This window comes from Podarcis cretensis, assembly GCF_951804945.1.
Source record: "Podarcis cretensis genome assembly, chromosome: 3".
NCBI lineage: Eukaryota > Metazoa > Chordata > Lepidosauria > Squamata > Lacertidae > Podarcis > Podarcis cretensis.
The window spans coordinates 19,517,076-19,543,502 of record NC_137172.1 but is presented as its reverse complement, the minus strand read 5'-3'; the positions used below and the strand labels follow the sequence as shown (position 1 = coordinate 19,543,502).

Genomic DNA, 26,427 nt, shown 5'->3' with positions numbered 1-26,427 from the left:
CAGGTTTGCATCTCCAAGGGCTGTGCTAAAATTGTTATGGTTTTGCATCTATTGAAGCTGATCCTTTGATTTTTATATGCTGGTGTACATACATGTTTAATGAATGAGTAATAAAAATCTGAATAAATGTATACTCGGCTTATTTTGCAAAAGTTACCGCTTTTGCTATATCATGGGGAGGGGAAAGGATCAACTTTAAGGCATCTGAGCAAGGAACAGAAATCCAGCCAAACACACACACCTGCCCTGCAAAGTCAAGACTTCAGCAACTTCACCAGAATTTCACACAAAGTTTCAAGCCTATCCTGACAACCAGAAGGCTAGAAACTTGCATTTTTTAAAAAAGAAAAGCTACAAAAGCTTATAGATGTTGAATTCTATGCCCAAAGCTGCAATTATCCTGTATAACAGTGGCAGAGTCCTGCCTACACCCAAACATGTTTGGCAAGCATGATTTCCCAGAACCAGCTAAGGCAATATACAGTACTTGACAACCTTTTTAAACAATGATTTCCCATACAGTCGTACCTTGGAAGTTGAACGGAATCCGTTCTGAAAGTCCGTTCGACTTCCAAAACATTTGGAAACCAACGTGCAGCTTCCGATTGGCTGCAGGAAGCTTCCAAAAGCTTTGGCTTCCAAAAATAGTTCTCAAACCAGAACAGTCACTTCCTGGTTTGCGGCATTCGGGAACCAAAACATTCGAGAACTAAGCTGTTCGAAAACCAAGGTACGACTGTATTTCCCTTACTTTGACGGACCCATATGCCGCTCCAAGACACCCCAATGGGCTGCCCCTTACCTGAGCCTCTCCAAGTCCCAGCTCAATCATCTCCACTGACTTGCGCAGCAGGTTGGCCTTTTCATGCACTAGGTTGGCTTCCTCGTCCTTCTTCAGACACTTGATGGTCTCTAGCAGGCTGTGCAAGATCGAGTTGTGCTCATTCTTCAGGGCTTCCAGCCCCTGCATCACTAGTTTGGTGTTGGAGATTATCTCCTCTTGGCTGAGCTTGTCCATCTTCTCCTCTCTGGGATATACCATCGTGGACATAGTCATGCGCAGCTACGATCCCCACCTACGGAAGGAAAGGGCAAGGTTGCTCACTTGGACAGGTCAGGTCCTGAAACGTTTAAAGCAACAGCTGCACACAGCTGATCCCATAGAGAGAGAGGTCTTATTCCCACTTAGCCTTATCACCTGGAGAGAAAGAGAGAGAAGGAGAGGGAGAGAAGGAAATTCCCACAACACCTCACGGCTCTGTGTCCTTGCATAAAGAAGAACACGGCATGTCATTGGTAGGCGCAACTTGGGTAAGGTTGATGGCGACGTCAAAGCTGCTACCACCCCCACACCCTTGGGAATAAAGAAAGCTGATTTAGCTGCCATTTAAGAGCACGGGAGGAAGAGCAGAGAGCACACCTCCAGCCCCAGAGGTCACATAAATCCAGCACGGAACGGGATGAAACAGGGACACATAGATTACAGTATGGCCACCGAAAGGCAATGAGAAATTAAGTTGCTATTTCTTTCTCCTCACAACAGAAAGCCTCAACGGCTCAAGAAATACAAGTGTATCTTCCAGAGAACTAGGAGGACAAAATGTTTTCACGGTCTGGTTCCGGACTCAACTCCATAGAAGAAAACGACGGGGATTCGCACTCTCAGAACTGAAGAGGGTTCGGGAGCAAGGGGGGGAAAGGAAGAGAAGGTGCTGTACAATTGCTCAGCTCCTCCAAGCACGTTGACAAGTCAAGCCTTCCTAATTTCCGATCTGAGACTCTGGGAAGAGGCTCTGTCTCCCACCCACAACCCCTCATTTGCATTTCCATGGCTGAATTTTCCCGGGAAGGGCACTGTACAAATGCTAGCCATTGCTGAACGTCGAGGATTAGGGTTTGTGGGGCTTGGCAGACAGGCGAGAAGAAAGAAGGAGCCGCCAATGCGTTCTTGAAACCTGCAGAGGGGCTGAAACGAATGAGCCATAAACACACAGCTTTGACAGTGAGAAAGCTGGCAGCCCTCACTAACGCGTACATACACATTTGCCACCCGGCAGTGCAAAGCTAAGCGAAAGTTTGCCTAGGAAAACAAGGAAAAGAGAGAGAGAGCAAAATGCAGATTATACAGAGGCAACATTCCTCCCCAGCCATACGGACACTTTCCCTGTTTTGTTGTTGTTGAAAAGAAGACGCCAAGATCCGGTTCTTGCTCCTTTGCCAAGCAGTTACCTGGACTCAAATCTTGACTCAAAAAGATGTGCAGCAGCAATCCAATCTGCTCCACCCACTCAGCCAGCCAGCCGGCTGGCCGGCAGGTCTCCTTACTCCATGCACCCAGAGGCTTCCACAGGAAGGGGGCTTACCTCATCAGAGCAGCTGTTGCCGGTGGCAGTGGTTGCTGCAGAGACAAGAGACAGAAACCTGGGCTTGTGTGACCCTCCTTGGCAGGAGGCCAGGCTCTTACGCTACCCAGACAAGGCGGAGTAAGGGGGGGGGAGAGGAGAGAGGGAGGAGGCTATCAGCAGATCTGCCTTTGTTCTCAGTCTGGTCCCACCTCTCTCTCTCTGTGGGTGTGGGTGTTCTCTCCCTGGGATCTTTGCTAGGCAACTGTCCCGCCTCCCCGTGTTTGCCCAGAAAGTCCCACTAAAAGAAACCACCCAGCGCCAGGGCAATGGGTGTCTCTCTCCCAGCACAGCTGCCCTTCATCCCTGCTCCCAAGGTGGGAAAAGGGCTGACCCTCAAACCTAGGTCTCCTCGCAGACATACAGACCGGGAGCAGGAAGAACAAAGAAGGAAGGGAAGGGGGAAAGGAAGGAGTGGCAAGAGCCCTAGTTTGCTTTTCCAAGTCAGAAAGGGGGACTGAGAGCAAGGGAGGGATGGCTCAGGCTGCTACAGAGGGGAGAAAAGCAGGGTATGTTCCACCAGCAGGGTGAACAGGGTGTGTGGTTTTTGCTGGAAGGGCAAAGAAGAGAAAATCTTTTTGTGCTATGGTGGAGAGCCTAAGCACCGGGCATATTTTTGTAAACCCCTTTGAGGTTTCGGTGTTGCTTTTTATTTATTTAAATGATCAATGGTTTATACATTTTCTAAAATAAAATAAATAAAAGGAGAAGAATGCAGTTTTCACACCTTAATTGTAACGGGTGGATGGGGATGTTTTGGTGCTATTTAAGCGCTAAGTTGTGTGGAGCATATCATAAACAGGTAAAAAAAAATACTTTAAAAAGTAAAGAGGACAGTATCCTCAAGGTCTGCCCCAAATATGAAGCCCCCCCCACTTTCCAAATTCAGAGCTACAGCACCTGCACAAGCAACACTGACACCAAACCCTACATATAGTAGGTAAAATAGAAGCATCACCACCCAACCCCACCCTCACTCATCTTTCCCCCCCCCCTCCACCTCTTTCCCCCTTTTATTCCCAACGTCTCAACAAATGAAACTGACTTGTAAAAATGTTACATGGAAATATATATATATATATATATATATATATATATATATATATACCGTATTTTTCGCTCTATAAAATGCACCCGACCATAACACGCACGTAGTTTTTAGAGGAGGAAAATCCGTAGGCATGCCACCCGTAGGCATTCCCTCCATAACACGCACAGACATTTCGCCTTACTTTTTAGGAGGAAAAAAGTGAGTGTTATGGTGCACAAAATACGGTATATATATATATATTCCATATATATATATACATACACACACACGCGCGCACACAAGAAAGACTTTGCACATACTTTTGTAAATCAAGAAAATATTTAATAAAAAAAAGAGCTACAGCACCTTCAGCTCCACACATTTAAGCTTAATATAGTCCCCTTTTTTTTTTAAAAAAAAAAAAAAGATTTTTAATTTCAAGTAATAAAGCATACCCATGCAAGGAAAAGAGAGCTTAGTACTTGTACTGAAAAGAAAGAAAAACAGCAGCTGAGGGTTGTAGTTTTAGACGTTCCAAGAAAGGCAATCAAATGAAAGTGTCTTTCCATAAGGTTCCATGAGTAGCTAGAGGATGAAAACTATGTGTGATTGTCTTAACAAAGTCAATAAAGGGCTACTAAGTTGTATAAAAAGTGTGAGTCTCTCCCGCCCTCCCATCTCTGATTATTATTCCTTTTGTGAAATAGTTAATATGTTCATAAGCAAGATGTCCCATACTTGGGAAACCCAGGCTTCAAAAATATTTGCATTTAAAGTTTTCCCATTTTTTGCAATCACTAATCTAGCATAGTCCCTTATTTTTAGGATACTGGGAAGCTATTGGAGTGGGGAAAGCTTTCTAAACTCAGTTCGCAATCCTGTCAATACAAAGCATTTTTGTTCAGCACAATCTAGTCACAAGGATGTTTAAAGAGCCAAACTCTGCAGTTTAACTGAGTTGTGCATTATTACATAGGTCATAGAATTATAGAGTCCAACCCCCTGCAATGCTGAAATCTTTTGCGCAACGTGGGGCTCAAACCCACAACCCTGAAATTAAGAGTCCCGTGCTCTACTAAGCTATCTCACATCTGCAAACGTCTATAACTTTTCCACATGTCCAAGACAAAGAGAGCACACTTAACTATGAAGATATCTAGGCAAAAGTGCATGTGTGTGTGTGTACTTTAAACTTGTACTTCAACTGTCTCCATAAACAGAGCCAAAAGGGATCACAAAATAATTCACAAAACTAACAGGTAAAACAAAAATGCGTAACCAGAGAGAAGAAAAAAATACAACTAGAGTAAATTGAAATACCATCGGGTAATCACACAGAATGCCTGTCTATGTTAAAAGACATCTAACTTTCCTTCGAAAAAACTGGAAGGCCTGGCCTGGGCAGGCTATCTTAGGGAGGATGTTCCAGAATTATTGGGGCCACCACCAAGGAGGCTCGGCTGTGTGCCTTTGCTATTTCCACCTCTTGGACAGATGGGATAGATGAGTAGACAGGAGCAGGAAGGTGTGCAAGAGAAGACAGACAGCATTAAGAGAAGGAAATACAAAAGAAAAAGTACAGTACAAATGCTACAGGACTCTACAGAAGAACGTGTAATGGAAAGAGAAGATTCCATCCTCGCCGTCTTACTGCAACAGACTAGGCCCTCTTCGCATGTCACGCTAAACAATAGTTAAAATTAAACTATGGTTTAATTCCTGGTGAGGAAACAAACCAAGAGTGTTGGTTCACATGTAATGCAAAGTCAGCCTCTGGTCTGTTTCCTCCCCGGGCACGACAAATGCATAGCTGCCAACGTTTCCCTTTTTTTAAGGGAAATTCCCTTATTCCGAATAGGATTCCTCACAAGAAAAGGGAAAAGTTGACAGCTATGCAAATGGTTGGGGGGGGGGGGAGGAGAGACTGGGAACTGCTAAGCAGTGTGCCCTAGTGCACTGTTGGTCACATTAAGTCACAGTTTAATTTTAACAACGTTTTAATACGATGCAGAAACCAAGCATTTGTCTTCTCTGATTTTTGTAATGTATTTTCAGAAATGTTTATTCCCCTTCCCAGGTCCAACAACTTTAAGGTAAAGGTAAAGGGACCCCTGCCTATTCAACTTATATGCAGAATTCATCATGCAAAAGGCTGGGCTGGATGAATCCCAAGCCAGAATTAAGATCGCTGGAAGAAATATCAACAACCTCAGATATGCAGATGACACAACCTTGATGGCAGAAAGTGAGGAAGAATTAAAGAACCTTTTATTGAGGGTGAAAGAGGAGAGTGCAAAATATGGTCTGAAGCTCAACATCAAAAAAAACGAAGATCATGGCCACTGGTCCCATAACCTCCTGGCAAATAGAAGGGGAAGAAATGGAGGCAGTGAGAGATTTTACTTTCTTGGGCTCCCTGATCTCTGCAGATAGTGACAGCAGTCACGAAATTAAAAGACGCCTGCTCCTTGGGAGAAAGGCGATGGCAAACCTAGACAGCATCCTAAAAAGCAGAGCCATCACCTTGCCAACAAAGGTCCGTATAGTTAAAGCCATGGTTTTCCCAGTAGTGATGTATGCAAGTGAGAGCTGGAAGAATTGATGCTTTTGAATTATGGTGCTGGAGGAGACTCTTGAGAGTCCCATGGACTGCAAGAAGATCAAACCTCTCCATTCTGAAGGAAATCAGCCCTGAGTGCTCACTGGAAGGACAGATCCTGAAGCTGAGGCTCCAATACTTTGGCGACCTCATGAGAAGAGAAGACTCCCTGGAAAAGACCCTGATGTTGGGAAAGATGGAGGGCACAAGGAGAAGGGGACGACAGAGGACGAGATGGTTGGACAGTGTTCTCGAAGCTACAAACATGAGTCTGACCAAACTGCGGGAGGCAGCAGAAGACAGGAGTGCCTGGCGTGCTCTGGTCCATGGGGTCACGAAGAGTCGGACACGACTAAACAACTAAACAACAACAAAAAGGGACCCCTGACCATTAGGTCCAGTTGTGGCTGACTCTGGGGTTGCGGCGCTCATCTCGTTTTATTGGCCGAGGGAGCCGGCGTTCAGCTTCCGGGTCATGTGGCCAGCATGACTAAGCCGCTTCTGGCGAACCAGAGCAGCACACGGAAACGCCGTTTACTTTCCCGCCAGAGTGGTACCTATTTAACTACTTGCACTCTGACGTGCTTTCGAACTGCTAGGTTGGCAGGAGCAGGGACCGAACAACGGGAGCTCACCCCGTCGCAGTGATTCAAACCGCTGACCTTCTGATCAGCAAGTCCTAGGCTCTGTGGTTTAACCCACAGCGCCACCCGCGTCCCATCCAACAACTTTGCCTCCTCGTTTTCTGCTGTGGGTACTTTCTTTCACCTACTACCTGTTCTGCAGCCTTGTTGCAGTCACTGCACTCCAACACCCAACTTCTCTTTTTACATAACACTGGCAGAAACCAATTCCCCTTGCAGAAACAAGACATTGGACTTTTCCCCTGACTCCCTGCTAACTCGTAACAGCAACCTAACCCTGAAGATAAGCTTCAAGCTCGAACCTGCTCAGTAGCAAGCTGTGTCCATGACAGAAGGCCTTAGAAGGAGCAGAAGATTTGTATTTTAATATTTTGTTGGAGGCCGCCCAGAGTGGCTGGGGAAACCCAGCGACATGGGCGGGGTATAGTGTAAATAATAAATTATTATTATAAGATTTTCCTTTCTCTTTTAGCCTGTCTGGAAGGAACTTTTTTAATATAAAATTAAGTTAATGGTCCTTTTATTATTCACTTCTACAGCAGTTTTCCTTTTTTATCTCATTCCTTTCTATTCCTGGTTTATTTCAATTAATAATAATAAAAATAAATCTTAACCTTATATCTCACTTTATAATTTCCTTCAATGCCTCCTGTGGCCCTTTCCCCTCGGAGAAGGCAGACTTTTCTTCTCTCCCTCAATTTTTTTCTGTCTCCTAAGCACCTTTACTCAGCATGCAAGGAGTAGCTGGTACTAGAGTTGGTCCAATCAAAAGGCTATGGCATGGCCAGAGAACAAGGCAGGGAGGTGAGGTGGCAGGGAGGCCCACCTGAAAGTGGTCCAGGGCCCACTGGCACCTTCCCCACCCCCTTAATCTCAAAAGTGTACTTTTCTGTGTATAACACGCCCCCGTGTATAAAACGCCCCCTATTTGGGGGGACTCAAAATTAAGAAAATAGGGGGAAATTGCCCAGAGTTGTTGAGCTTTTCTTGAGGAGGATTGACCACAGTTGTTGAGTTTTTTGGGGGGAGAGGGGATTGCAGAAAATCACTCACCCGCCTGACCAACGCTTCCTATCGGACGCGACCGCTCGCAGCCGCAAATCGCCCGCCCTACTGCCGCAGCAGCAGCAGCCAATCGACAAAAACCATTGCCACGGCAACAAATCACCCGCACTACCACCCCTGACAATCTCCTGCTCACAGCATCAGCCAATCACCAGTCACCACTCAGCACTACCCATGTATAAGACGACCCCAATTTTTAAGCATCAGTTAAACCAGTGTTTCCCAACCTTGGGTCTCCAGCTGCTGTTGGACTACAATTCCCATCATCCCTGACCATTGGTCTTGCTAGCAAGGGATGATGGGAGTTGTAGTCCAAAAACAGCTGGAGACCCAAGGTTGGGAAACACTGAGTTAAACGGAAAAAAACCTCGTCTTATACACGGAAAAGTACAGTATATGTGTGGGCAGGGCAGGGCGAAAGTCGCCCATAGCTTTCTCCCTATACTCAGAACTAGTTGATTGACCACTAAGGGGCCCATCAGGCGGTCAAGGTGGTCCAGTTGAGGAACTGGATTTTAGGGAGACCTTCAAAAAGGGGTGACAATAAATCAATTATTAGAGATACATCTTTGACCTGATCCAGCACGTTTTAAAACCAATTGGTCCTTTATTTTCTCCTTCAGGTTCCTGCATTCCACAGAAGTTACTGTATTTTTCCATGTACAGTGTTACCTCAGGTTACATACGCTTCAGGTTACAGACTCCGCTAACCCAGAAATGGTACCTTGGCTTAAGAACTTTGCTTCAGGATGAGAACAGAAATTGTACAACTGCGGTGCAGCAGCAGCAGGAGGAGGCCCCATTAGTAGTGTCTGCCCGGACACTGAGGTCCAGCTCCGAGGGCCTTCTGGCGGTTCCCTCGCTGTGAGAAGCCAAGTTACAGGGAACCAGGCAGAGGGCCTTCTCGGTAGTGGCACCCATCCTGTGGAACACCCTCCAACCAGATGTCAAAGAGAAAAACAACTACCAGACTTTTAGAAGACATCTGAAAGCAGCCCTGTTTAGGGAAGCTTTTAATGTTTAATAGGTTATTGTATTTTAGTGTTTTGTTGGAAGCCGCCCAGAGTGGCTGGGGAAACCCAGCCAGATGGGTGGGGTATAAATAAATTATTATTATTATTATTATTATTATTAAGTGGTGCTTCAGGTTAAGAACAGTTTCAGGTTAAGAACAGACCTCCAGAACGAAGTACTTAACCCGAGGTAACACCGTATAAGATGCCCCTTATTTTGGGGGACTCAAAATTGAGAAAATGCACTATGCACTATCTGTGTGTAAGATGACCCCTTATTTTAAACTTCAAAAATTTAGGAAAAAATATAGTCTTGTACACAGAAAAAGATGGTATTTTTCTTGAGTCTGGGGTACAGCAGCGAGGTCATTCCGACAGCACTGAATAAGCGATAAGTGGCACAGGACTAAAATACAGACACTATATGCGGCTTTGTTATCCATGAAAACCTTTCAATGAAAATATTTTTTTAAAGTGGCACAGAACTACCTAAACACCCTTTAATTGGATCCCTGGATCCAATTAAACTCACTTTGGTTACCAATTTTGTATCAAAAACATTCACCCACAAGGAGAACAAACCAGGAAATTTGACGCTTCTATAACAACTTCTGCTTTCTTCTCATCTTGGTTGTTTGCCAAGGTTACAAAAATAAATACGGTACTTTGGGGGTGGGGAGTACCAAAATAGCAGGCAGATGGTCACCCTCCCCTATCCAAATGGGCTTGTCACAGCAATACTGTGGCCATTTAGTCATGCCTACTAAATCCTCATGCATCTCCGGTTTGAATAAGCTCATCAATACTTACTTCTAGCAAAGACAACAGATGAGTTCCTACAAAGCTCTGAGCCCTGAGGCTACCAATGCTGGGATTTGACTCATCATAGCTGTAAGGTGTGGGATGGAAAAGGTTTGCACAAAGCAGCTATAGCAGTTCTTCTAAACTAGGTAAGGTAAAGGTACCCCTGCCCGTACGGGCCAGTCTTGACAGACTCTGGGGTTGTGCGCCCATCTCACTTAAGAGGCCAGGGGCCAGCGCTGTCCGGAGACACTTCCGGGTCACGTGGCTAGCGTGACATCGCTGCTCTGGCGAGCCAGAGCAGCACACGGAAACGCCGTTTACCTTCCCGCTGGTAAGCGGTCCCTATTTATCTACTTGCACCCGGAGGTGCTTTCGAACTGCTAGGTTGGCAGGCGCTGGGACCGAGCAGCGGGAGCGCACCCCGCCGCAGGGATTCGAACCGCCGACCTTTCGATCGGCAAGCCCTAGGCGCTGAGGCTTTAACCCACAGCGCCACCTGCGTCCCCTCTTCTAAACTAGACGCTCCATAAAAACTCCTGGGTTCTCTGATCTCTGTGCTTCCAGATATAAATTGGCCGGAAAGGCAAGTCAAGGTAATTATGGGGGAAATGGTAAGTTGTACACTGGGAATCTAGTGACCTACTCAGAGTTCTTTAATGAATCTTTCTTTCTTTTACTATGTGGAAGGGAGAAGCATTTCACGTAGACAAGCTAAGAGGCAGAGGGTGTGTGTTAAAAATTGGAGGGGGGAAACCCACCATGATATCCCATGAACAAAACACTTCTAAGATCAGCATCACAGTCTTAAACGTACAACTGGCTCCAACTCATTTGCCTGGCTCACAGAATAGGGGGGCGGGAATGGCTGCAAGGGGGCGGCAAAGATATCTCAGGTCTCCCCCCGAATTTTCCACTTCGGTGAAACCAACAACTGCTAAAACTCTGCCTGGTAAGAGATCCAGCTACAGTGGTACCTCGGGTTACATACGCTCCAGGTTACATACACTTCAGGTTACATACACTTCAGGTTACAGACTCCGCTAACCCAGAAATAGTAAAGGTAAAGGTAAAGGTACCCCTGCCCGTACGGGCCAGTCTTGACAGACTCTGGGGTTGTGCGCCCATCTCACTTAAGAGGCCAGGGGCCAGCGCTGTCCGGAGACACTTCCGGGTCACGTGGCCAGTGTGACATCGCTGCTCTGGCGAGCCAGAGCCGCACACGGAAACGCCGTTTACCTTCCCGCTGGTAAGCGGTCCCTATTTATCTACTTGCACCCGGAGGTGCTTTCGAACTGCTAGGTTGGCAGGCGCTGGGACCGAGCAGTGGGAGCGCACCCCGCCGCAGGGATTCGAACCGCCAACCTTTTGATCGGCAAGCCCTAGGCGCTGAGGCTTTAACCCACAGCGCCACCTGCGTCCCATACATACACTTCAGGTTACATACACTTCAGGTTACAGACTCCGCTAACCCAGAAATAGTACCTCGGGTTAAAAACTTTGCTTCAGGATGAGAACAGAAATCACGCAGCAGCGAAGCGGCGGCAGCAGGAGGCCCCATTAGCTAAAGTGGTGCTTCAGGTTAAGAACAGTTTCAGGTTAAGAACGGACCTCGAGAACGAATTAAGTACTTAACCTGAGGTACCACTGTACTTCGTCTTACAAGGCTGAAGCATTCATCTTGGGAGGCTGCCTGTTGCATCTCTGCATGATTTGCTGCTCTGGACTTGCCTCCTCCAAAGCACTGTCCTCTGAGGAAAGCCACTTCTGCTGCTTCTCTGCATTAGGAGTGCCAGGATAATTAACTACCCTCAGAGGAGGGTGCCTGTTGCATCTCTGTGCAAGTCATTGCTCTGGGCGTGTTTTATACATTCAGGAGGCGTGTCCAGAGCAAGTGAAGTGGAGAAATGCAAGGGGTAGGTTTTTCGGAGGGCAGGTATTCCTTACTCTTCCTCCTAACAAGCTTTATGTTTAGAGCGTGGAAGGGTGATGTCCACCGAGTTTTAACCCCGCCCTGCTCTCCAGCCTGATCTCTAGCTAAAAAAGCCTGCTGGATCATCTAATTAATGATGGATCTCCTTTATCAATGCAGATAACATTGGTCCTTCAGCCAAACTATGTTCATTTGCAGCATTCACTCCTCAAAAAACATTCAGCGCTAACAAGTACTCTAAAGGGCAAAGCACACCCCTTCCCAGCAATGCTATTTTTCTAGAAAAATAGGTGCTGGAACTCATTGTGAATGCCTCCCTTGTTTTCTTATAATGGCAATAGCACCCACCTGAGAGGTGCCAGAACTGAGTTCCGGCTGGAAAATGCCCTGCTTCTAAGGAAGGAGATTAAAACATGCATCTACGTAGCTTCAGAATGCTTTGCATACTGAAATGTGACAGGGGTGGAATCTACACACATATAAAAACCACTCTGAAAATGCGTTTTTAAAAGCATTTTTAAAAACACTTTGAATTTTCTATAAGGCTCACCATCACCATCTAGTGTCACACTTAAAACATTTTATTTGCAGCTGCAGAGCTGAGTTCTGATATAATGCTTCTGACACATTTCCTAATGCCCCAGGAGAGCAGTCCATTGGGAACAGGCAACATGAAACATTCCTAATTCACAACCTGTCCAGAAATCAACCCACACAATCAGGTTGGTCATAACAGGGAAAACCCATGAGCTCTTGACCACTAGTGGCTGGGAAATAGTTCATTCAGCAGCCATTTCCCTCACTGGAAGATGGGAACAACAACAAAAAAAATTCCTTCCAGTTGCACCTTAGAGACCAACTAAGTTTGTTATTGGTATGAGCTTTTGTGAAGAAGTGTGCATGCACACGAAAGCTCATGCTAATTGTTGTTGTTTGGTCGTTTAGTCGTGTCCAATTCTTCGTGACCCCATGGACCAGAGCACGCCAGGCACTACGTACTGCCTCCTGCAGTATGGTCAGACTCATGCTGGTAGCTTCGAGAACACTGTCCAACCATCTCATCCTCTGTCGTCCCCTTCTCCTTGTGCCCTCCATCTTTTCCAACATCAGGGTCTTTTCCAGGGAGTCTTCTCTTCTCATGAGGTAGCCAAAGTATTGGAGCCTCAGCTTCAGGATCTGTCCTTCCAGTGAGCACTCAGGGCTGATTTCCTTCAGAATGGAGAGGTTTGATCTACTTGCAGTCCATGGGACTCTCAAGAGTCTCCTCCAGCACCATAATTCAAAAGCATCGAATCTTCAGCGATCAGCCTTCTTTATGGTCCAGCTCTCACTTCCATACATCACTACTGGGAAGACCATAGCTTTAACTATACGGACTGAGACCAACTAAGTTTGTTATTGGTATGAGCTTTCATGTGCATGCACACTTCTTCACGAAAGCTCATACCAATAGCAAACATAGTTGGTCTCTAAGGTGCTACTGGAATGATTTTTTTTTGTTTTTGTTTCAAGTACAGCAGACCAACATGGTTACCTACCTGTAACTGGAAGATGGGAGTCTTTCACCTTTCCCCAGGACTACAGCTTACAACAGGGATGGGCAACGTGTGGCCCTCCAGATGTTGCAGCATTGCAACTCCCACTATCCTAGGCCACTTGTCATGCTGGCTGGGGCTGATGGGAACAGGAGTTCAAGAACATCTGGAGGACCAATGGCTCCCCACCTCTGCTTTTGAGAGCAAGAATTCCTGCACTGAAGAGGGTTGGACTAGATGAGCCTCGTGGTCCCTTCCAACTCTATGATCCAAGATTCAAGTATAGATGGTGGAGGGATAGGGGAAAATATTAGATTGTGCCCACATTTCTTTAAACAGCTACTGCTTCTAAGACATATAGATTTCAACTTTATACCGGGAATATGGTTAAAGGTAAAGGGGACGCCTGACCATTAGGTCCAGTCGTGGCCGACTTTGGGGTTGCGGCACTCATCTCGCTTTATTGGCCGAGGGAGCCGGCATACAGCTTCCGGGTCATGTTGCCAGCATGACTAAGCCACTTCTGGCGAACCAGAGCAGCGCATGGAAACGCTGTTTACCTTCCCGCCGGAGCGGTACCTATTTATCTACTTGCACTTTGACGTGCTTCTGAACTACTAGGTTGGCAGGAGCAGGGACTGAGCAAAGGGAGCTCACCCCGTTGCGGGGATTCAAACCTTCTGATCGGCAAGTCCTAGGCTCTGTGGTTTAACCCACAGCGCCACCCGTGTCCCCGGGAATATGGTTAGTTTCTGCAAAATCCACAAGTGCTACCCCATTCTTGTCTCTGATACATTAGGATCTTGCTTACTAAGGGATGAGACAATAAATATGTCAGCCTTCTAGGTACACCTGCTGTAAAATAGTAGTTAACATTAGCACTTTTCATCTGCAACATGCTTTGCCATTTTCATGTATGCCCATCTCACAATTCTGTAGGGGAGCTCGCTATTACTCCCATTTTATGTATGGGGAAGTGAGGCTGAGAAACAGCGACTCGCCCGAGGCCATGCAAAGTCTGATGCAGATTAGCATCTGAACCCAGGAGCATCCAGACTGAAATCAAACCCACGATCTATTGCAGCACACTGGACTTCAGGCTCTGTAAGATGACTAGCGTGCACTAATCCTGTACCTTACTATGCATTCCCAGAGGCTGATGCAGAAGTGCCGAGTCCCACCGCACCAGATAATCGAGTTCTATCTTCCGAGAAGCTGCAGCAAGTTTAACCAAGGCAGCAGCAATAAACGGACAAGTACTTTAAGAGAGGAGGGAGAATGGCCTTGGTTGATGTGCCTCCCTAGTGCATCGCGAAATCCCCAACACTGGTAGGCCACATCTATAATTCACACTGAAAACCAGGCTTTGCTTTCCACCTATTAGCTCAGAGTTGTTGCTCTGCAGGAGCTTCAAGCCAGCTGCTACCCTCTGCTTTGTCTTGCGATGCAGCCAGCAACCCCACCCTGCACTACTCGCCAATGGAGCAGCTGAAATAATTCAGAGTTCCCTTTAATCCAACCCATGCCGACACAACCCTTGTTAAAAGTGGGCTCAAGCTTCCTGCTCTACCAATCAGCCTGGTCCAGAGGGGCTCCATCTGAATACAAATAAACAAAATAAGCTTGCCATTTTGCCAGTAAGAACGGACGGCACTCCGATCTTTGTCCTTCAGCTCCCGAAAGTGGACCCCCCCCCCCAAACCCAACAGAGCAACTTACACTGCGAAGAAGCCGGTTTCCACAGAAGCCTCCTCGGGCCAAGTGATGCTACAGAAACTGCATGGCGTTAGTTATTAGCAGAACACAGAGAGAGAGACGGCAGCATGTGATGCTCTGAATTCCCTCTCCCCCAGAGGCAGAGTTACTATGCAGTTTGGTGGTGACCCACCCACTGCAGCAGTAGCAGCAGAGATGTAGCCAGACTGCCGAGAGCAAATGCTCTCCTGCAAGCACAGAAAGATTCACATCTGAGGCACTGGTCCATAGGAAGTGACGGAAATACAAAGGAACAGAATCAGCACCCTTGCAGGATGCCCATCCTGCAGCCAAGGCATGCGACCTCTTCAATACACCCCACCCTGACTTCTTCTCAGCCACCAGTACGTTGCAGGCTTACTGTACAGTGGTACCTCGGGTTACAGATGCTTCAGGTTACAGACGCTTCAGGTTACAGACTCTGCTAATCCAGAAATAGTACCTCGGGTTAAGAACTTTGCTTCAGGATGAGAACAGAAATCGTGCAGCAACGGCAGTGGGAGGCCCCATTAGCTAAAGTGGTGCTTCAGGTTAAGAACAGTTTTAGGTTAGGAACGGGCCTCCAGAATGAATTAAGTTTTTAACCCGAGGTACCACTGTATTAAGGGACGCAGGTGGCGCTGTGGGTTAAAGCCTCAGCGCCTAGGGCTTGCCGATCGAAAGGTCGGCGGTTCGAATCCCTGCGGCGGGGTGCGCTCCCGCTGCTCGGTCCCAGCGCCTGCCAACCTAGCAGTTCGAAAGCACCTCCGGGTGCAAGTAGATAAATAGGGACCGCTTACCGGCGGGAAGGTAAACGGCGTTTCCGTGTGCGGCTCTGGCTCGCCAGAGCAGCGATGTCACGCTGGCCACGTGACCCGGAAGTGTCTCCGGACAGCGCTGGCCCCTGGCCTCTTAAGTGAGATGGGCGCACAACCCCAGAGTCTGTCAAGACTGGCCCGTACGGGCAGGGGTACCTTTACCTTTACCTTTACCACTGTATTGCCATTATGTTGGCTACTGTTCAGAGCTCCTTGGAGGAACGATGGGATTCTGGGCATGGTATGAGAGCACGTGATGCAGCCACCATGCTGAAGCTAAAGCAGTTCTTCCTACTAAGGACTCAGGATCACAGCCTTACTAAACTAAGCAGTCAGACTATCCCAATCCCGAACACATTTTCCTGGAAGTAAGTGCTGCTGATTTCAATGCAACTTACAGATTGAGGGGACATAGCTGTACCTAACTACTCCATACGTGCAGCAAAACAAACCTACAAACAAGAGCGGCTTCTGCTAAGTATCTAAAACATAATGGGTGGCCTTCCAATATCCAGGGAACAGCATGTCTTCATTTGAACCTTCCTGCACATATTGAGCTTCAAAAAACAAAGGTCCAGATTTAGAAAACCATGGACCACCAAGATTAACAAAAAGAAACAAGGCCTGTTTTAGGGACTGTACCCCTAAATTGGAAGCGTTTGTCCAGGATAATCCATTAAAGGCTCATTCTTGATGGCCTTTGGTGGAAGACTAGATCAAGATTTGAGGAAATTCTCTCTTGTTTTACTAATGATAAAGGTAAAGGGACCCCTGACCATTAGGTCCAGTCGTGGACGACTCTGGGGTTGCGGTGCTCATATCGCTTTATTGGCCGAGGGAGCCAGCGTACAGCTTCCGGGTCATGTGGCCAGCATGACTAAGCCGCTTCTGGGGAACCAGAGCAGCGTACGGAAACACCGTTTACCTTCCTGCCGGAGCGGTACCTATTTATCTACTTGCACTTTGATGTGCTTTCGAACTGCTTGGTTGGCAGGAGCAGGGACCGAGCAACAGGAGTTCATCCCGTCGCGGGGATTCAAACTACCGACCTTCTGATCGGCAAGTCCTAGGCTCTGTGGTTTAACCCACAGTGTCACCCGCATCCCTACTGATATTATAGCCATATATATTTTAAAGACACTGTTAGGTGCCCTGCGGTGGGCTTGGGGAGAATCCTTGCATCCTGTTTTAGAATTATACTAAATTATACTATATTTGGCCAATAAAGCGAGATGAGCACCGCAACCCCAGAGTTGGTCACGACTGGACCTAATGGTCAGGGGTCCCTTTACCTTTACACTATATTTACTCCAAGAAGTGCCTTCCAGACATTGTTGGACTCCCATCATCCCTGACTACTAGCCATACTGGAATGGGTAAATGGGAGTTGTGGTCCAACTACATCTGGAAGACACCACATTGGCTACCCCTACTTTACTCAGTAATGCCCCTAGACCTCTCACTGCTCATCCTCCTGTCTCTACATTGCTACTTCCCTCGTATTAAACAAATTGAGACCTTTTCCCTTACCCCATTTCTCCCTCCTGTATGTGTCAGAAGCTGTAGCTTAGTGAGTGAGTGAGTGCTCTGCATGCAGAAAGTCTCGGGTTCAATCCCCAGCCTCCCCAGGTAGGGCTGGGAAGGGCTTCTGTCTGAAACCCTGGAGTGCTGCTGGCAGTCAGTGTAGACAGTACTGAGCTAGATGGGTAAAGGTGAGCTAGATAGACCAATGATCTGACTCAATATAAAGGAAGCTTCCTATTGTTATAAGGGGGGAAACTGCTTCTTTTCCCTTATGGGGGATCCAAGAGGCCGTACAGAGTCCTTAAGTAGGTTCCCTATTGGAAGGAGAAAATAACAGAGGCCAACCAGAGAATACTGAGAAGCAAAGCAGTTTAATAAGCCTGATCTTTATTAAACTGTTGCAACAGGGTCCCCCACTCACCCCACACTGGGAGGGAGGAGAAGAACCCCAAACAATGGCGTGCAAGCCCTTATATAGACTTTTGAAATTGCCCACCCTGTAGCTCAAGACCACCCCCCAAAGCATCATACAAACATCACAGAAGGAGGCGTTCTCCAACAGAAATACATGACAGGGGGCAGTCTACCACAGAAATCCTATTTGTCGGGATACCTGACAATGGTCACTGATTGCTCCACCTGGGCAGCCTGACCATTCCTTTTGAAATGCTAAATACCGTATTTTTTGCTCTATAAGACGCACCAGAGCACAAGACGCACCTAGTTTTTGGAGGAGGAAAACAAGAAAAAAAATATTCTGAATCTCAGAAGCCAGAACAGCAAGAGGGACCCCTGTGCAGTGAAAGCAGCAATCCCTCTTGCTGTTCTGGTTTCTAGGATAGCTGCACAGCCTGCATTCGCTCCATAAGACGCACACACATTTCCCCTTACTTTTTAGGAGGGAAAAAGTGAGTCTTATAGAGCAAAAAATACGGTACTTAGTTCCTGAATCCAGGTCCCAGGCTCACCACAGAGCCTAGGACTTGCCGATCAGAATCCCCGCAACGGGGTGAGCTCCCGTTGCTCGGTCCCTGCTCCTGCCAACCTAGCAGTTCGAAAGCACGTCAAAGTGCAAGTAGGTAAACTCTGACGGGAAGGTAAACGCCGTTTTCGTGCGCTGCTCTGGTTCGCCAGAAGTGGCTTAGTCATGCTTGGAAGCTGTATGCCGGCTTCCTCGGCCAATAAAGTGAGATGAGTACCGCAACCCAAGAGTTGTCCGTGACTGGACCTAATGGTCAGGGATCCCCTTTACCTTTACCTTTATGCCCTTAAGACAGAATTTGAGCAAAGAGACAATGGGGAGGCTTTCCCGTTTTTCTTCCTCACTGCAGAGAATATTTGAGGTCACTGGAAGAGTCAAAATGGTTTCAGGATTGCTCTCCTGTACTCCTGTAGACATGTGGTTTATATACTTATGCACATGTTTGCCTTGTAAATTTATGAACATAAGATTTATATATATGAGACCTTAGAATTCCTATAGCACTATGTTCCTAAATTATGAGTCAAAATAGAAAAGTATACAGTGAAGCACCAGACCCATCTTTTAATGGCATGTCAAGACACACAACCCTTGTCAACTGCTACCCTCCAACATGCCTGTCTTCAAAGGGAAGACATGCATGCCAGGCTCCCTAATACATATTTACCCCATTTGAGTTAACAGGAAAGCCAAAACGTTAAAACAGGTACTGGGTGGGGCTGGGCTCTGCCTCAAGTGCAAGATAAGCACTTACCATAAAACTCAAGTACAAGGCAGCCTTGTCTCTTGCTTTATATCAAGAGAGAAGAAAAACAAGGCTTTTCACTCCACGGCTAGGTAAATATTAACTCTGCTCTCCCATTCCAAGGTGGTTTAATTATAGCCGCACCCAATGGAGATCTGTGGTCGCTTACAGCCATTGGGACTCTGTAAAGCCGCACAGAAGACGTCAAGGGATATTAAATGTTAAACAGGGCGGCTTGCTGAGTGAAATGAAAATCGGCATGCAGGAGGAAAGAGCGAATAGAGGAAGCACTTCATACAGCTTGAACAGAACTATACTTGTCTAATAACAACGTAAGGAGAGCCCGCAGGATCAGGCCAAGGGCCTATCTTGTCCAGCAACCTGTTCTCACCCCCCCTTCCCTTTCCCCTATGAAAATAATACAGTAGTTTCATTTTAATTATTGTATATACCCTGGCTCCTACTTTCCAGTCAAAATTCACTCAAGAGGCTTCTAACAATTAAGGCCTATCACAAAATAATACATGACCCCAGGGGGAAGGGAGACTGGTAGAAAGAGGAGAAAGATGGAGGGTGTTTGGGACAAATCTCACTTCAGGTTTCTTTGTTTCCTGTATTGAGTGCGTCCCACTTGCCTTGCCATGCCTTGCTTGATTTGTTTATTTTATCCATTTTAAAATATCCTGGACACTCAAAATCAGGAGTTTGATGACTGCAGAGAGAAGGAGAGTTTGGGTTCTGCCTCCCTCACCCCAACACACACTTTACTGTTTTTGGGTGTCATGCTAAACCATACACACTGTCCAGACTTGCACCCCAGAGAAGTCACTTTGGTGCTGCTAACACAGCATTTTGCCCTCCATTGTATCTCAAGACAGATGCCAACATCATTTACTCTTTGAACAAGAGACACATGCAGGTTTAAAATCCTTGGCTTCTCATACCCGTGGTTGTTTCAAGACAATCTCATACGAACTCTGGTCTTTGGATGCAAGCAATCTACTTAGGCCACTTCACAAATACTGATTTCTCTCTCTCCCCCCCCCCCCCCCTTCTCACTATGAAGCACTGCTCCTATGTCAACAGATAGCACCAGGGAAAATCCCTTTGCTTCCACTCTCAAGACCCCTCTTGACACAGTCTATGAGGAGAGTTCGAAACAGGGGCGGCTGTGTTCAGACCAATGCTGTGAATCCCCCAGAGGTACAAAGGGCTAATCTGTTGTTAGTGTCTGAGCTGAACATTTTCCACACATCAATACCCATGCTGACAGTGCAGATCTCACAGGCCCAGATGCAGATAATATACCTCCACTCCATGCAGAATAACAGTGGTACTGTTTTAGATGAAACCTATCCATTCTGAAGGAAATCAGCCCTGAGTGCTAACTGGAGGGACAGATCCTGAAGCTGAGGCTCCAATACTTTGACCACCTCATGAGAAGAGAAGACTCCCTGGAAAAGACCCTGATGTTGGGAAAGATTGAGGGCACTAGGAGAAGGGGACGACAGAGGACGAGATGGTTGGACAGTGTTCTCGAAGCTACAAGCATGAGTCTGACCAAACTGCGGGAGGCAGTGGAAGACAGGAGTGCCTGGCGTGCTCTGGTCCATGGGGTCACGAAGAGTCGGACACGACTAAACAACAACAACTGTTTTAGGTAGGAATTGGCGCGAACATGCTACTATCGCAGAGTAAATCTACATCAAATTACAGTGGTACCTTAGGTTACATACGCTGCAGGTTACATACACTTCAGGTTACAGACTCCGCTAACCCAGAAATAGTGCATCAGGTTAAGAACTTTGCTTCAGGATGAGAACAGAAATCATGCTCCGGTGGCACGGCAGCAGGAGGAGGCCCCATTAGCTAAAGTGGTGCTTCAGGTTAAGAACAGTTTCAGATTAAGAACGGACCTCCGGAACAAATTAAGTACTTAACCTGAGGTACTACTGTATACCTATTAAAACATTCAAGTCTGTTTACAGCAAAGCAATCTATACAACTGACACACACTCACACATCCAAAAAAAAAACAACAAAAAACCACACCAGGAACATGTCCTTTAACAGTGGTATTCTTCTGGTGTAATTTTATTTAAGCAAGCACAAATATACAGACAGAGCCAAAAGGGAAGGATACACCAGAGGATTCTTGCATGACAATCTGCAGGAGTCTGAGGTAATTTGCAACATCCAGCAATACATGAAGTGGGGGCAGCTTTTCAGCTGCAATGAGGACAACCCTACTGTGGCATGCCCCCATTCAGTTGCCTACCGCGCGCTAGTTAAGGTAACAGGCTATTGCTATACAAGCTGCAGAGATCCACAGTTTGAAAAGGCGAAGCACAGCAGCTGGATTGGCAAGCAACACAAAGGAACAACAAACAAGGAAGAACCAAGAGATATAATTAGTTGGAAGAGCAGCAGCCCAGGTCTGATACACACTCGCAGCAGCTAGTGAAATGTTATGGAAGGCAGTAAACAATAGTCACCATGCAGCAGCATCTTTTCTGGTGGCCGCCCATGGAAGGCAGAGCAACAACATGCTGTCTGTCAGTGGCCAGCAGTGCCCTGTGATTATGTCAGTGGCCATGTTGGTTGCTGCTGGCCAGCAAAACAAACAAAGTAGCAACAGGATGATCGGTGCATTTCTTCCTCCACACACACATTTAAAAAAAAGTCCCTCAGCCAGCTGCTGCCATAAAACTGGCAGGCAGGAAAGCAATAGGTGAGCTCTGTGATTTCCCCCGCCCCACCCAAATGCAGACATTATTTTTAAACTAGCTGTTTGCCTACTGCTCCACGTGGCTGGCCAGCAGCAAAATAAAACAAAATAAAAGTGGTTGGAGGTAGCGAGAGATTTTACTTTCTTGGGCTCCATGATCACTGCAGATGGTGACAGCAGCCACGAAATTAAAAGACTCCTGCTTCTTGGGAAAAAAGCAATGACAAACAGCATCTTAAAAAGCAGAGACATCACCTTGCCAACAAAGCGCTGGACCATAAAGAAGGCTGATCGCCGAAGAATTAATGCTTTTGAATTATGGTTCTGGAGGAGACTCTTGAGAGTCCATGGACTGCAAGAAGATCAAACGCATCCATTCTTAAGGAAATCAGCCCTGAGTGCTCACTGGAAGGACAGGTCCTGAAGCTGAGGCTCCAATACTTTGGCCATCTCATGAGAAGAGAAGACTCCCTGGAAAAGACCCTGATGTTGGGAAAGATGGAGGGCACAAGGAGAAGGGGACGACAGAGGACGAGATGGTTGGATAGTGTTCTCGAACCTACCAGCATGAGTTTGACCAAACTGCAGGAGGCAGTGGAAGACAGGAGTGCCTGGCGTGCTCTGGTCCAGGGGGTCACGAAGAGTCAGACACGACTAAACGACTAAACAACACCAAGAGTGGATGCTGAACTTTCTCCTGCACTACTCCACACAATGCACACTTTCCAAAAACTACTCCATAGCTAGAGCAGCTGCCTATTGTTGCTCTATGAGACCAGTGGGAAGTAAAGCAAAGAGGGCGCAAATGGGCCGGGCGCTTCTCTCTCCCTGCCTTTCAATAAGCCCTTCCACGGGCAGCAAAGGAAAAAGAAGACAAATGAGCACAACCATACTTAGTTTCCCCCTTTTCAAAAAGTCCAAGGGCTGATGGGAGTTGTAGTTCATCTAGAGAGCACCGGACTGGCAAAGGGTGAGCTAGTGTCCATGGAAAGATTTTTCTCTGTAGAGTGTTACTTTATTTTGTTCTCGCCCCTTTCTAAGATCACTTCTCCTTCAGTCTCCTTTTGTACCTCGCCTAGCAACTGCCCAAGCCTCCTTAGGAAGGTCAGCTTTTGCAAACATGAATTTACAGCAGTCTGATTGCTTTGTGCTTGTGCAACCATTTAACCAGCAGACTAGAGAGCTGCCACTATATATGAAAGCACTTTCCCAAACTCCCCACAGCTGAATCATCCCTTTTCCCCACTGAATTAAATGTTAGCACTCCACTCTTCCAGCCAACAGGGCTCATGTTTAGCGCGTGGAAGACTTTAAATTGGGTACTGTAGCCTAGTACATCTGTAAGGATTTCTAAAACTAGGAAATATAAAACGCAATTCTGTGTCTGCATACAGAAGTAAGCCTCACTGAGTTACTCCCAGGTAACCGCATACAGAATTGCAGCTTATGGAACAGTCTCTCCTTCCTCAACTTCGGGAAGAACTAGAGATTCTAGTTTTTATCACTTTTTATTAAATTATTATTATTTTGTGGGAATATTAATAATAATTGAGGCTCCAATACTCCACCTCATGAGAAGAGAAGACTCCCTGGAAAAGACCCTGATGTTGGGAAAGATTGAAGGCACTAGGAGAAGGGGACGACAGAGGACGAGATGGTTGGACAGTGTTCTCGAAGCTACCAGCATGAGTTTGACCAAACTGCGGGAGGCAGTGGAAGACAGGAGTGCCTGGCGTGCTCTGGTCTATGGGGTCACGAAGAGTCGGACACAACTAAACAGCAACAACAACATTCTGTTGGGAGCTGCCCAGAGTGGCTGGGGAAACCCAGTCAAATGGGCAGGGTATAAATAATAAATTATAATTATCTTATTATTATTATTGTCCAACTTCAGCACCACTAATCTCGGAATTTCCGCACTCCGAAAGACAGTGTTTTCCTGAACCTTCATTCAGCACCGAACTACTTGCACTTTAATCCTCTTAATTACATGCCATTGTACCTGGTATGTGCTCAAGACAATTTAGCCATGGATAATCTTAGTATATAGCCCTATCATTGCTTCTTAATATACGAAGATTAAGACCCAGACAAATTAATTGCTCTCAAATAAGACAGGATAGTTTCTTCAGGGGAAAAGATTCTTAGGCAATGACCAGTCATCTAGTTGGAGAAAGGAGAGGGACTACTCATTTCTGAAGGAGGGAACACAAGCAAGTTACTCTAGGGGGTCTAAGGAAAATGGGCTCCATGTCATAGTCAAGGGCTATGGAGGGATTGTACTCAAGCCAAGGGAAGATCAGCTTGGCCCCATCTATTTGTTAGAAAAGGAACAACTGCAAAGAGCTTGCTGGTAATGACAGGGTGGAAGGCAGGGAGGCCAACAGCAGGTGGAGCCAGAGACACTGATGGGTACAAAACCAGAATCCATTGGCTTTGCCTATCTTCCTCCTTGCTAAAATCAACAAAAGCAACATTGACAATAAGGGTGAAGCTGGTTGCCTGTGCTACCCCTGGACTGCTTAGAACCTTGGCCCTCCAGCTGTTTTGGGACTACCACTCCCATCATTCCTAGCTAACAGGACCAGTGGTCAGGGATGATGGGAACTGTAGTCCCAAAACAAGCTGGAGGGTCAAGTTTGGCCATCACTGGCTTAGAAGAAAGAAGTCAGCCAAGTTGGGACTGACTGAAGGCAGACTGAAATTGGCATGCCAGCCTCCACTGGGGCTTGCTTTCCCTTCCTTGCAAGAAAGGGCATCTAGCTCCCACTGCCAGTTGTCCCTGGGACTACAGAACCAGGGGTAAAGGACACTCTGGTCCCATCCAGCAGCCAAGGAACAAGCAAAAACACCAGGAAGGGGAAGATCAGCTGGGCCTGAACCAAATACAAATACCCATACATAGCTTACGACTTCATTCTGGCCTTGAAGAACTAATCTCTACCTTTTTCTTATACTCCTCTTTTCTTGTGCATCTTGTTTTTTTCAGTAGTGAGTCTGGTGAGGGCCTGTTTCTTATGCCTTTGTGAGCTGCTTTGGAAACAATTATCTGAAGAGCAGGAATGGGAAGAATGTAAGGAATAACCTAACAAACCCTTCCCAATGGGATATTCCGTGTGATGAGCCCTGGTTAATTTTGCTTTTACTGTAAATCAGAAGTTACTTATAGACAAACTTTTAACTACTAGTAGACAGCAGTTAGAAGCACATACAGGAGTATTCCTTGTTTGAGGTTGAGGTTTAAAAGTTTGTCCTGTTTCAGGCAAGGTTGAAGGCTGCTGTCCAATTGATTAAAACCTGCCTATATTGAACATGTCTTGATTCGTTGTCCAAACCATTTATCGTTACTGTCCAAGAAAAGTTAGCTTGAGAATGTTTTCGAATAGATCACATGAAAGTAGAAATCGGTATAATCCAAACTGACAGCGGATCTATTATTAAGTCATAGCCAGTGCCATTTCGCTGTGCTCAAAGTGCTTCATGTTATTTTCTTTTTTTACACAGGAAAGGTGTTCTGAATACACAAATTCTACAACCTACTGTTTTAATCTGAGATAAAAATATACCACCCCATAAGTGAACAAAAGTGTTAAGGGGTTTTTCTGTATTAGGGCAAAATATCATGTCTTTTGAAGCCATTCACCAACTGCTAAATGGCTTCAGATGAACGTCATTTAGGGACAATTCATATTCTGCAATACTAGAGTTTGTTTAAAATTGGGCTCCTTCACCTATATTTGTACTCCCTGAAGCAATCTTTTAAAAATATCGTTGAGTTACCAAAGCACAAACAGGACATTGATTTTGCTGTCAAATAGTACATTTATCAGTTCATCAGTAAATATAACCAACAAACACTATCCTTTCAGAAAATAAGTTCAGCCTGCCAAACGGTTCTCCCAGTCTTTCCTAGCCAAGTATCATCTTCAGATTAGAAGTTTATAACAATAGAGGCAGTGCTTTTTTTTCCTAGGGGGACGTAGGGGAACACATACCCCTAAACATTTTGTGACTTTTGTTCATTTACTGTATTTATTTTTCCTGATTTGAAGTATAAAATAGTGATTTTCTTGAGTCAAAATAAGAGTACGCTTAAACATATTTTTTTTAAAGAAAAAAAAGCACTGAATAGAGGCACCAACACAAAACACTTAATCTTTAGGAGAAGCATGAGCCAGATTATCAACTGGCCACAGTGTGAGACTCTTAATCATGTGGCCCTTTGACACAACTGATCGTGATTCATGTTCAATATATCTATCTGCAGAAACTCTAAATACACTAAAACGCTGTGGTAGATGGATGTTCCCGGTGCAGATCCAGTGCACCTAATAATTTAGAGAAAAGACTCATTCGAGTAAAGCAATACCAACTACCGGTATTTCACTCAGACATACAACACATGTAACTAGGTACATCTAACTCTGCCTAGAATTGCAGCAGTAACTCAGGTTACATTTTGCTTCCCCCATAGAATTCGGTGAGCTGTAGCTTGTTGAGGGTGCTGGGAATTGCAGCTCTGCGAGGGGTAAACAAGTTTCCAGTATTGTTTGGGGAAAGCCATATGCTATAAATGTGCTTGAATGTATGTTGCGGGTGTGACCTCAGTCCTTTGCAAAAGAAATGCCTGAAGTTGCATCAAATAATCCATTAAATTCCCTGTTGCAGGAGGCCACAGCCCACAGCCGAATGGTGAGATAGCATCATGATTATAAATAGCAGGTCAGTGCCACATACACAGCAGACCTTGAAACTAAGAACAAGCATGCCATAGTTTCCCAGAGCTGGTTTCAGAGTTCAAAACAGCATCAGACATCTGAATGATTAACAAGAGGATGTCAGGAACCCAGCAGCCTATTTAGGTGGGAGTTGAG

The 26,427-nt window shown here is 46.1% G+C and overlaps 1 protein-coding gene across 7 annotated transcripts in view; it reads right to left on the bottom strand.

Moving 5' to 3' along the window:
• The window catches only part of KLC4 (kinesin light chain 4), a 65,566-nt gene that overhangs the window by 37,567 nt on the left and 1,572 nt on the right, over positions 1-26,427 (bottom strand). For 5 of the 7 annotated variants that reach the window (XM_079968685.1, XM_079968682.1, XM_079968686.1 and 2 more), the window contains exon 2: positions 803-1,076. In XM_079968685.1, coding sequence (XP_079824811.1) covers positions 803-1,057 — 255 coding nt within the window. In that variant the 5' untranslated portion in view covers positions 1,058-1,076. Of the gene's footprint in view, positions 1-802; positions 1,077-2,363; positions 2,511-14,741; positions 14,862-26,427 lie in introns of those variants that run through there. The other 2 variants (XM_079968684.1, XM_079968683.1) reach the window with 2 other exon arrangements.